We start from the raw sequence: 11066 nt of genomic DNA, 5'->3' as shown, positions 1-11066 counted from the left end.
CCTCTGGTCCCTGGTGGAGCATCCTCTGTGTCACCAGGACTTGGCACTGCTCGGGGGCCAGTGCAGGTCCCAGGCAGTGGCTGCAGCTCCCCTGCCACCAATATGGCCAGAGAATGGGGTGGGGACGGCTTGCACTTGTACAAAAAGGCCTCGCCTGCCTTCCACAACAGCAAAGCAACAGGAGAAGAGCTCAGGATGGTTTTAGCTACTGAAGGAGAAGTCAACAAGGGGCAGGAGACGAGATGTTGGAGAAATCGTTTATTGGCACGGTTGTTTCATTCACACACACCAAAGCTCCGTCTCACTGGTTCAGGATGCAGAGGTAAGGGGCTATTTTACAGTACAAGGGAGAGCCTGCTTCGCTTATTTCAGCCCTGTAGCATTAGCTCAGCAATATACTTTGTGCTCTAAAAGAAAATAAAAAGCTCTTTCACTATATTAGTGTTGGCAAATCGCATGATTCCTCCTACACTGCTATTACACTTCCCCCAATAACAAAAATAATTTTTTTTTTTTTGTTTAACTTCCTTGCCACCTGTGGCTCAAAGAAAGCTTCAGTCGCGTGCAAGTTCGCCAGATACCTCCAAGCATCTGCATGAGCTCCCTGTGGCAGACCTGGAGAACATCATCTGCAGTCCCAAAGTACAACATCAGAGCAGCACCCTTGCCAAGGCATGGCCCGAGCTGCGTAGCCCTGGCCAAAAGCAGTTTGCCCTTCCCAGCGTGCTCGTGAATGCTGCAGGACATTGGAACAAAGCTCACGGAGCTCCAGCCAGGCCCTTCCCTAGGATCAATAACCCCAGATTACAGCAGAAAAAAAGAAAAAAGAAATAATAAAAAACCAACAGCAGCTGAGGAACGAGTGGTTTAAAAAGCAGCCGAAATAATGGAGCAGAGCAAGCGATGCAGAAAGGACGTGTCACAGGCAGGAGGGGCTGTAGGCAGCCCCACGTCAAGTTCATCAGTATTTTGTCACTAACAGGACTACGTTTAGCCAATTCCACAAGGCACACACTCCCTCGCCTACCCTGCTACCAGTCAGACCGCCCCAGCCCTGGGTGCACAAACCATGCCTGGATTTGCCAGCAGCCTCCGTCTCTGCTGCCCCACCAAATCCCTGCTCCCAGCACAAAGCTACTGCTTCCCTCCCTCCCAGTAACAAACTGGGCTGGAAGGGGTCTGGGCTAGCCAAAAAACACAGCACAAAGAGGCCAGCAAGCCCCCCAGCAGTCCTTTTGAGCAGGGAGTCCTGCGACCCAGCAGGAGCAGAGGGCTTGCAGACAGCAGCTGGCACCAGTACAGGGCCTGCCACCTCCGGCTCCATCATACAACTAAAAAATAAAAGTTTAAAAAAAAAAAAAAAAGATAAAAAGCTTTAATAAAGTAACCTCAACTATAGTCTCTTAGAGAGGGGGCTCTGCGCCCAACCCGCTATCAGTTAAAAGCATCGGGGACTCGGGATTATTTGTGGTTTGATCAACTCAGCAGTGACGCACGAGGTTGGTTACATCCTCTTCCAGTATTGCTCCGTCCGGGGGATGCCGGCCACGATTTCGGACTCGATGCCGCAGTGGTCCTCGCCTCGGAGGATTTTGAAGAAGCCTGGAAAGACACCAGGGGCACGTCAGTCTTCCCACCAAACCGAGTGCCCAAGGAGACCAGGGAACAGGGGGGAAGCCCCTCCCTTGACACCAATAGCGTTGTGCTCCTCACCGTTATCCCCCCAGTCGGTGTTCCAGGAGTTGGCAGCCAGCCAGTAGGGGGTCCCGTTTTCGACCCCCCAGCCCAGGATCCGGATCGCGTGGCCTCCGACCTGCTCCCCAGACACGTGCTGGTACACCCCTGCAAGGCAGCACCCCGAAACGTCAGTGGCTTTTCCCCCCCTCAGAGCTCTGCCAGCTTCCAAAATATTCGATACGAAAACCCAGAGACTGGCTGAGAAAGGTGTTTTGGTGATTTCTGTTCTGGGGTTTTCCCTTTTTGGCTAAATGAACTCAAACCTGAAGCTAAAATAGAGAGATGGAGTTGAGAAGGAGGCACTCGTCAAGAGGCCCAGAGGCAGCGCAACCCAGTGCAAGGAATTGGGGTCCATCTGCCAGGATTTTACCTAAAATCCTAGCTCCGATGCTATTTTGGGAGTTCCTTCTTGGGGCTTCCCTTTGAACCACTCTTAAAAACCTATTCCCCTTGCTACAAACCAATGGATAAAGGAGATGTTACCTGCTGGTGTTCTCACAACACCAAATACTCGAACACAAACCCAAGATCTCCCTTCACACTTGGGAACAGGGACACGGGGCCACGCAGGACAGACCCTATGGGTGAGGTAGGGACCAGCCTCGGTGCTGATGCTCACCAGACTTGTACATCAGGAAGTCCTCGTAGACAATAAAGGCTCCTTCCACTGGTCCGTTCTTGTAGATCTCAGCCATGATTTCCTTCTCGCTGTGAGGGACGCCGTAGGACGTGATGCCTAGCGAGGTGGAAGAAGTCCTAACCATCAGCCCAGCCTTGTTGGGCCCACCAGACCTTGAAATGGCTGCGCTATGAGTGCTCAGTGTGCCCCTTCTCCACTTAAAGGTTGAATTCAAACCCAGCTGCTCAGGAGGCACAGGCACAGCCCAGCAGGGGATGTGGGCTCCAACCATCCCTCTTCCCTTGGCTTAACCCAAGGGTCCCATTCTGTACCCAAAGACCTATACCAGACAGCTTCTGTGGAAAGGGAAGTTCTCCCCTTCTCCAGATTCACTTCAAAAAGAAAAATTACTCAATGCTAAGACAAATCTGCAAGAAGCAGCCAGACAACCCTCAGCGTAGAGTCCCAGCTGCCACCAGGAGGGAGGAAGGAAGCAGATGTGAGGCCAGACTCAGCACCATGCTCTTCAGCCCAGGTGGTTACCTCCTGCACCCACATTACCACAACCAAGAGGACCCAGATCACCTCCCCCATCTCAATTAACACAAACGAGCTCATCAGAGAGGCTCACGAGCTCCAGGAACCACCCATCCTGAGGACGTTGGCCATAAAACTGCTTGGGAAGAGGTCTCATCCCACCCACCCCATGGAGTTCCTGCCGGGAGGCCACCTCCTTACCGTAGTGCTTGTCCTCCTTGTACGAGGGCGAGTAGCCAGGCTCACAGTGCCGGCTGCACCTGGGGGTTTCTCCTCCCTCCCCGGTGCACGGTGGCCGGGAGCCATTGACGTGGTGCTCACAGGGTGGGATGGAGTAGGGACGGCAGCCTGGAAGGCAGAGGTGGCATGAGCTGGCTGTCCCCAAGCACCCCCCAGCCCCAGCAACCAAGCTTGAGAAGGCACCAGATGCCCTGAGCACAAATTATGATCCTTTTAACCCAAAAACCCCACAGATCAGTGGGGTGAGGGCAAGAGGAGGTCATCACCAGATGAGCAATCGCTGCAGGTTTCCCTTTGGACCTGCTCCCCACCGCCTTCCTCTTGACAAGGTGAAGGGAAAGATGGAAACCTGAACCACCTTATGGCCCTGCTAGGAGGTGGTGGCCGAGGTTTCCAGTCTGGAAGTTGCTTTTGGAAGGGGAAACACATCAGGAAGACTCCTGCCCCCACCCAAAATGCATTAAAACTGGTCCAAAGCCAACAAAACATCCACAGACTGGTTCATACATGTCCTGACCCCAGTTCTGTGGGTTGGTCGTTGTGACTACTTTGCCATATGGGTCTCTTGTCCCACACGGGTGACCAGGAGGAGCCATGGAGACAGGAACAGCCAGCGGGGCTAGCAGAGGTGCTCAAGGCCACGAGGACACACACTAGTATGTCTTGAAGGGCACAGCCCCATAACCGAGTGGGGATGTTCCTCTTGGCCTTCACAAGGCTATGAGCCAGGACTTACCCACGTGGGAGTCGTAGAGGCCTCCAGACACGAGGCCCCGCTCTGTCCAGTACCTCCACGCACCAGAGGGGTAACCACCATTGCACCTGCGGAAAGAGACAGAAGTTTGAGCTCCAGCCATGCCGAGGAAGCTGAAGGTGATCCTTTAAAGCCTTAGGGCAAGAAGGAGCTGAGAGCAGCCATGTCTCCAAATCCCAATGCAGTGGGGCCTCCTCACAACGTCCCTGCTCAGCTTCTGCCTCCAGAACCACACAGCTCAGACACCAAACTCCCAGCCCTGCTCCCGAAGACTGCATAAGCCACAGGTGTAATACTTTTGCCAAAAAAAAGAACAAGGCTTTGGGGCTACTGGAAGACCCTCCCTTTGGCCTGCTACTGCAGTACAAAGCCCAGAGGGGCCTTCAGGCCATGCAGTCACCTCCATGTTCCCACCTAACACTACCATCTACAGCACAAGCCACCAGTGGGGCTTCGTGCTGAGGGAAAAGACTAAAAAAAACAAGACCAAAACACTACCAGCACCTTCGGGCTGTGTCCCCGCTCCTCCCACCCTTCCTTGAAGCCAAAAAATGTCCCCAGCAGCTCACCCCATGCCGCACTCGAAGCCGCAGCACGACAGCAAGTCCTCCGCCGACACCTCCACGCTCACCTTGGCGTTTGTGTGGACACAGATCCTGTCCGAAATGGCTTCTACAGCACCAAAGGCCTGTGGACAACCCCCCCAAAAAAAAAATAAATACAAGGCAAGGTGGTTAGGGTAGGCCACGGGAGAGAAACCAGGCAGATTTCTGTCCCCTCCTGGGATGGAGTTGAGAGCACCAAGCTCAAGACTGGCTGGGACAAGCCCACTGAAGTGCTAAGACATCGCAGAATCCCCTGTGCCCCCCAGTTTTAAAGCTCAGGAGCAAACTCAGCAGCCTGCTTGCTGTCCGCCAAACCCTGTATTGTCACGACCTGAAACCCGTGCTCTTACCCAGCAAGAGCCACAGGAGCCCTGGTCTCTTATCTCGCTAATGGTGGGACAGTTGGGCCACTGCTTCCGTGAGTCGAAGTTATCTGGCAAGTCCAGATCCGCAGCGAAATCTACCCTGCAAGGGAGAAAGAGGGAAGTCCTGTTATAGGAACCCCGGTGAAGCAGGACTGGGGGCAGTGCTCTCTCCAGCCAGCTCAGGAGGTGACCGGGAGGAGGACTGCTCCCATTATTTGACTGCTGAAGGAGAACGAACACTCCTGAAGCCCTCAGACCAGGTCAGCAGCTCCTCCAGTGCTCTGAGTTTCGAGGCGTACAACTTATGAGATTGCTCAAGGAGCTGGCACAACATGGGGTAGAAGTTCCCCACAACACTAACCCCATGCAAAATGTCCACCAGGACATCACCAAAAAAAAGTGAGCTGCACCCAGGGGAACCCCGCTCACAGCCTGCCAGGAAAGACCCCCCAACCCACTGCAGATGCACCAGGAGCTTTTGGGGGCCCTCATCTTCTTCCCCCAGCACTCACCTCTCGGGGAGCTTGGGCCCACCTAGGAAGGTGCCACAGAGCTTCTTCACGTAGCTCATGTCAGTGTTGTGGAAGTTGTGTCCTGCCTGGGGAGAGACACAGAGAGGTGCTCCAGATCTTCCTCCTGCTCTACGAGCTCATCACCAGTTACTACCCCAGCAGGAACCCGTGATGGCACCAGCTCAAAGGAGAAGCCAACTGGGACCAAACACCATCCCGGTACTCACCTTCCAGGTGGTGTTGAGCTTGTTGATGTGGTTGACCAGGTCGCTGGAGAGCGGCGGGTAGTAAGGAATGCTGCGGGCGTTGGCCAAGGCCACCAGGATGCACAGGATGGACACAGACGGCCACATCTTGGCTACGGCACGGGTCACTCCACCTGCAGCCAGATTTGGGAATCGTTGAAACCTCCCCAGCGTGAAACCTCCTCAACGTACCCGCACAAAGCCCCTGAAGACCCAAATTTACCCCAAAGATGAGGAGAAGACACAGGAGCACGCTAATAACCCCCCCCTGCCACCCAGAAGCGCATCGGACAAGGCAACCCTGCTCGGTCGTCTGCTGTGGGATTAGCAGCAGCAGGAAAAGTCCCTCTTGAAGCAGATCCAAGGGATTGAGTTTGGAGGGCATTAAGAGCTGTGTTTGCTTCCATAAAACCAAAGGCTAAGGAATAAATGATCAAACTGCAGGGCTGCAGCCCCAGGAAACTCACCGGCCCCTTCCTTGTTGCAACACATTTGAAGATGCCACTGCAGAGCACATTTTGGGGCTTTATAGCCTCATTTTGGCCAGCTCGTGGCCCTGAGGACCCTAAATGTGCTCACATCACAGGGCGGGGAGCTCAAGCCCATGAAGAGGTGACCCGTGAGCAGCTCCCATCTCATGGGGACTTCTCAGGGGGCTTTGAGAAGCGGCAGCGTGCCAGGGAAGTCCCGGTTTGGAGAACGGAGACACGAGGGGGAAATACAGGGACACGGAAAGGCCTCAACACACCCACCCCATGCCAGAGCACAAGCTGCTTCCCCGTCCCCACACCTGACTCGGGCACACCACGAGCTGCTCAACCTCTGCAAAAACATACTCAGGCGCCCTCCTCCACCAAAACCCCTCTCCAAACCCCCCTCCAGCAGCCCTAAAACCCTCAGATACTCACTGCAGCGCCGAGCAGCAGAGGCTGAGGCTCTAATTCCTACTCAGCTCAGCCAGCCGGGTGCGTAATCACCTTTGCAAGCCCAGGCTTAAACCCTTGTGGCCAAACACGCCGGAGCGGCCCCACAGCTCCCGTTGGCGGCTCTGCGAGCTATGGGGACACACGCGCACACATCTCCAGCCTGCCTCCACCCACTCGCAGCCAAGTTTAGCCTTTCCAGGGAAGAAAGCTCAGCAGCAGTGTCCTACTTTCTGCCAGCAGCAAGCCCTGGCGCCTGCAAGCCTCCCCCTTTCATTTTTCTCCCCCATTCATCCACCGCTTATTGATTTTTTTTCCCCCCTTGGTGCTCAGCCCAAAAGCTGAGCTGAGTTTCAGCAACGCGTGGGGCCTCCTGCCCCCAAATCTCACCTTTTTGAAGGTGTTCCCAGCCCAATCACATCATATGGCCTCTCTGGGAGGCCTTTTCTGCATTGAACGGGTCTAAATGGGACCCTGCCCGTGGGGTTGGAGAGTCACAGCACCCAAACGCTGGTGGGCACAGCATGGATTTATCTCCCAGCACCTGGATAAAGCTGCAGCAGCCTGACCAGAGACAGATGAGTGGCATCCAGGGCATTTTTGTGCCCCCAAGTGCCAGCTACAGCAGGAACAGAGGGGACTCAAACCCTTCTGTCCCCCCGGGATGAGCCCAGTGCCCCCAGTTTACACCACCCCAGGTCAGGCAGCACAACAGCCTGGTTAATCCTCAGGTTTCAAGACCACACGGGCTGCACGCCTCCGGCTGCAGCCAACCGGGGACGGAGCTGAAAGGGGACACCGCCACTTGCGAGCTCGCTTACACCCCAAAACATGGCTCGTGGCCAGGAGCAGCCTCGTCTCCTTGTGTGCAACCCAAACAACCCGCAGCCTGCCGGCCATTTCAGCAAACAGCCCCCTCGCCGAGCCTGCAAACGGGCTGAGAGCGTGAATTTTTTTGGGGGAAAGACCGATGCTCTCGGCTGGATGACGCTATCCCAAGCTTTGCCGGAGGATTTGGGTGGAGAAGGAAGGGGAAAGCCTCGATCTCACGTGATTTCTTCCTCCCTGCCCCCCCCTCCCTTAGCTTTAACAAGCTCCCTGCGTGCGGTAAATCTTGGCTGCAGAGAGCGAATTTCCGCTGAGAGCGAGTCACGGGGGCAGCCTGCGGCCGCCAAAAACAAGCTGCTGCCTCCTGCCTTCGCCTTCTTTCCCCCCCAGAAAGGCAGAGGAAGACGGCCCCCCCCTGTGGCTCCGTCACCGCTCCCCAGCGCCGCTATCTCCCCTGCGCACCCGTGTCCCCTCCCCGGAGAGCTCTGCGGCCATTTCAGCCGCCGCCACCCCGAAAACGGCACCAAAACCCAAACTTGCGCAAGGGCAGCCGTGCCTGCGGATCTCTGTTTCCTCCTGCACGCTGCTCCAGCCAGATCTTTTCCCTTTCCAGCCCTGGTTTTGTCCCCAGAGGTCTCCAAAGGGGGTGTCCACCTGCTGCCCCTCCCGGCTTTGGCACCGTCCCCAAATGCGCCGGTTCTGCTCCTGTGCAGCTCTCCCAGGGGTGGTGCAGGCTAATTCAGCAGTAAAAACCACGACTCGCCCCGTTCACCAGGCTCTCAGTGCTGGAAACAAACAACACGCAAAGGCAAAGCTGGTTTTGGGGAGGGTCCCTACCACCAAATGCCCCTGTTCCTCGCCTGTGCGTGTGGAGGAACCGCCTGGTCTGTCCGAGCCCCCAAAAGCCCAAAAGGCAGAAGGAAATCCAGCCAGGCCTTGTGTACAGCCCAGTCCTTGCTCCTGCAGGACCCACAGCCCTAAAGTTTCAATATTACCCTGGCAAAGGTTGTTGGACTTCTTGAGACTCCACCTGGGCGATTCTCCAGGGTACAGGAGGGTGTTTGGGGCGTGCAATGAGCCCCCCGAGCTGCTCCACCGCCTCCTGGGCTGCAGCAAGCCCCCTGCCCTGCTGCTTTGGGCCCCAACGTATCCAGTAATGACATTTCTCAAAGGAAAAGCAAGAAGCTGAGGCCTGAAAGCAGCTGCCTGCTGCAGAACTCCTGCAACTCAGCCATCTGGAGGCTGGAAAAGAAGAAATTTGGGCTGAGCGCAGCCGTTGGCCTCACGGAGAGGAGCTGCAGCGAGCGAGGGAGGAAAGCAGCCGCAGCGAGACGGGTGTCTGCAGGGAGGGCAGGAGACACGGCCCAGCTGCTCTCCCCATCTCTCCTGATCAAATCTCGAAGGCAGAATTGTTCCCCTGCTCATTTTCCCACGGGCAGAGCTGCAAATATTCAGCCCGGAGCCCGGCAGGGTCACGCAGAGGATGCTGAGCAAACCCCTCCACCGCAGCGCCCCACCGCAAAGGTCTTCTCGCCCCCAAGATCTGCACGTCAGCTCTATCTCAGCGGGCATTTCCCCGCCCTCCTGCCCCAGTCAGAACAGAAACCACACCAAAACAGGCTGCTGGAGCCAGCACCCACTTCGGGCAGCTCAAGCCCTGAGATAAGTCAGAGCCCTGAAGCACCTCGTCTGGCCCCGAGCCCTCTGGGCATCCAGGGTGGCACCCGCCCGCCCTTATCCAAGGGGGTGAGGAAGATAAAAGCTGGCCCACCCCTTCAGCTTCCATACCCCCCAGCCCTCGAGGGCAGGAGGTGCTCAGCAAAGCCTTCGTCATGTGCTTTCCTCCAGCCTTTTGCCCCAAATGAGCTTTGTCCTTTGTTCTGGAGCCACAACAAAGCCGAGGGTCGGGACAGGGAGCTGGCCAGCCCAGCTGGGTGAGCTTGGTGGCCCTGGGGCACGCACCAGCCCCGTGGTGTGGTGACTCCATTCCACCTATGATTGCGTTAGGAGAATTGGATTTGGTTTTCGGCCTTTTTTTTTGGAAAAAAAAAATTAATATATATATATATATATAATGCGTCAGCCGCTCATCCCCACACCCAGCCCTTCCCAGGAAAGCCGAGCCGCTGGCACAGGCTGGATACCTGGCCAAATGGGAAGGGCAGCTTGATGCAAGCAGCCACGCTCACCTCTCCATCCCAAATCCATGGGATGGGCGAGGGTCCCCCCTAAATAGCCACCCTCGTCCCCATCCCCATCCCTGTCCCCATTACCATCCCCGTCCCCAACCCCATTCTCCATCGCCGTCCCCAGCCAGGCAAACATCACAGGACATTCCCCATCGTCCTTCAAACAAAACCCCGTCACCTTCTGCTCCCCTGTTAGGAAATCAGGAAATCGGGGCGTCCTCCCCCTCCCTACCCCCCTGCCCTTCCCCTGCTCTTCCCCCTTGCGCCAGCATCCCTCCGGAGCCCCCAGCCCCAAAACCAAGCTGGAAAAACAAGCGCAGCTGCCAGCCCTGCCCCTGAATCCGCTGAAAACTCTCAGCACGGACCCCCCAAAGCCCCCCAAAGGCTGAACCCGTCCCTTCCCCGTCTCCCCCTCCCCAGGTCCTCACCGTCCCCTGTTGCGCTCCCGCTGCTCGCCCCGGCCCCGCTGCGCGAAGGGGCAGCTCCTGGCGGCTGAGTCACGGGCAGGCGGCTCCTTCTCTGCCCCTGCCCCTTTCCCTGCCCCTTTCGCCAGCCCCTGCCCCTTTCCCTGCCCCTTTCCCTGCCCCTTTCCCTTTCCCTGCCCGCCCACTGCTGCTCCCCGCCTCCGCTCCCCCCGTGCGCCCTTCGTGCCTGCTGTCTGCTGCTCTCCTCCTCTTCCTCCTCCTCCTCCTCCTCCTGCTCCTCCTCTTTCTCCTCCTCCTCCTCCGGCCCTCCTCCACCCTGCCTCCAACCCGTCTCCATCACAGCCGTTTCTCACCCCAATCCTGCCTAATTCCCTCCTCCAGCCTTCCCAATTCCCTTCTGCAGCCTGCCTGCGACCTCTTCTCCTGCCTCCATCCCTTTTGCTTCCCTCCTCCATCCCACCTCCATCCTATCTCCATCCCACCTCCATCCTATCTCCACGTATAAAACCCACATATATACATTTTTCTCAGCCCTCTCTGGGAGAAAGTGGGGATACAACAAATTCCCCACGAGCAGGAGCAGGGAGCAGATGCACAGCCCTGCACACACCGCGGGAGGGATGCCACGAGCTTGGCTGGGTTTGGATGCGATGTGGGCCTTGTAGGAGCTTGCAGGGCACGAGGAGGTGCCAAGCAGCACCAGATAAATCAAACCAAATAAATTCATCCTCTTCTTCCCAGCTTCGTCCTGCAGAGCTTAGGCAAGGCAAGAAAAAAAAAGCAAAACCACAGAGCAATTGCATTTAATAAACTGAAATACACCAACAACTTCTCCAATAAACACTGCACAAACACTGGGGCATGTCCTTAAGTGTGTTTATGCTTCAATACACTGTGGGCAAAGGCCCTTGGACCAGCAGCTTCCTTTCAATATAATCTTTAACCAGCAAAGACAGCCTTGGCCGTGTTTTTCTCCGTGCTTTGGAAGTGAAAATCATCGCCAAAAAGCAAATAAATCCTTCGTGGCCTGCCCACACTCAGACTCTGCCTAACGCAGCGATCCCTCATGGTGCCAGTCCTTGGTTGC

At 56.3% G+C, this 11066-nt stretch overlaps 1 protein-coding gene across 1 annotated transcript; it reads right to left on the bottom strand.

Annotated features, from left to right (window-relative positions):
- Positions 1 to 245: 245 nt before the first annotated feature.
- On the bottom strand, positions 246 to 10126 carry CTSB (cathepsin B). Its single transcript, XM_084512924.1, has 10 exons — positions 9983 to 10126; positions 5597 to 5748; positions 5370 to 5455; positions 4843 to 4957; positions 4457 to 4575; positions 3870 to 3955; positions 3095 to 3241; positions 2357 to 2473; positions 1714 to 1842; positions 246 to 1602 (listed from the first exon to the last, which is right to left on the bottom strand). The coding sequence occupies exons 2-10, from the start codon at positions 5720 to 5722 to the stop codon at positions 1505 to 1507; spliced, it is 1023 nt and encodes a 340-aa protein (XP_084369050.1). The 5' UTR covers positions 5723 to 5748; positions 9983 to 10126; the 3' UTR covers positions 246 to 1504.
- Between the last annotated feature and the right edge of the window lie 940 nt (positions 10127 to 11066).

The sequence above is a fragment of the Aythya ferina genome (assembly GCF_964211825.1).
Source record: "Aythya ferina genome assembly, chromosome: 3".
NCBI lineage: Eukaryota > Metazoa > Chordata > Aves > Anseriformes > Anatidae > Aythya > Aythya ferina.
The sequence above is the reverse complement of the archived record's forward strand: the minus strand, read 5'-3'. Positions and strand labels throughout refer to the sequence as shown.

Bases quoted from the DNA above. Each gene is read 5' to 3' on its own strand.
- CTSB (XM_084512924.1), bottom strand. From the start codon at position 5,722: ATGTGGCCGTCTGTGTCCATCCTGTGCATCCTGGTGGCCTTGGCCAAC. The intron at 4,576-4,842 runs GTAAGAGCACGG...GGTTGTCCACAG, and splicing joins GCTCCTGTGGCTCTTGCTGG to GCCTTTGGTGCTGTAGAAGC. The intron at 1,603-1,713 runs GTGAGGAGCACA...GTGTCTTTCCAG, and splicing joins CACCGACTGGGGGGATAACG to GCTTCTTCAAAATCCTCCGA.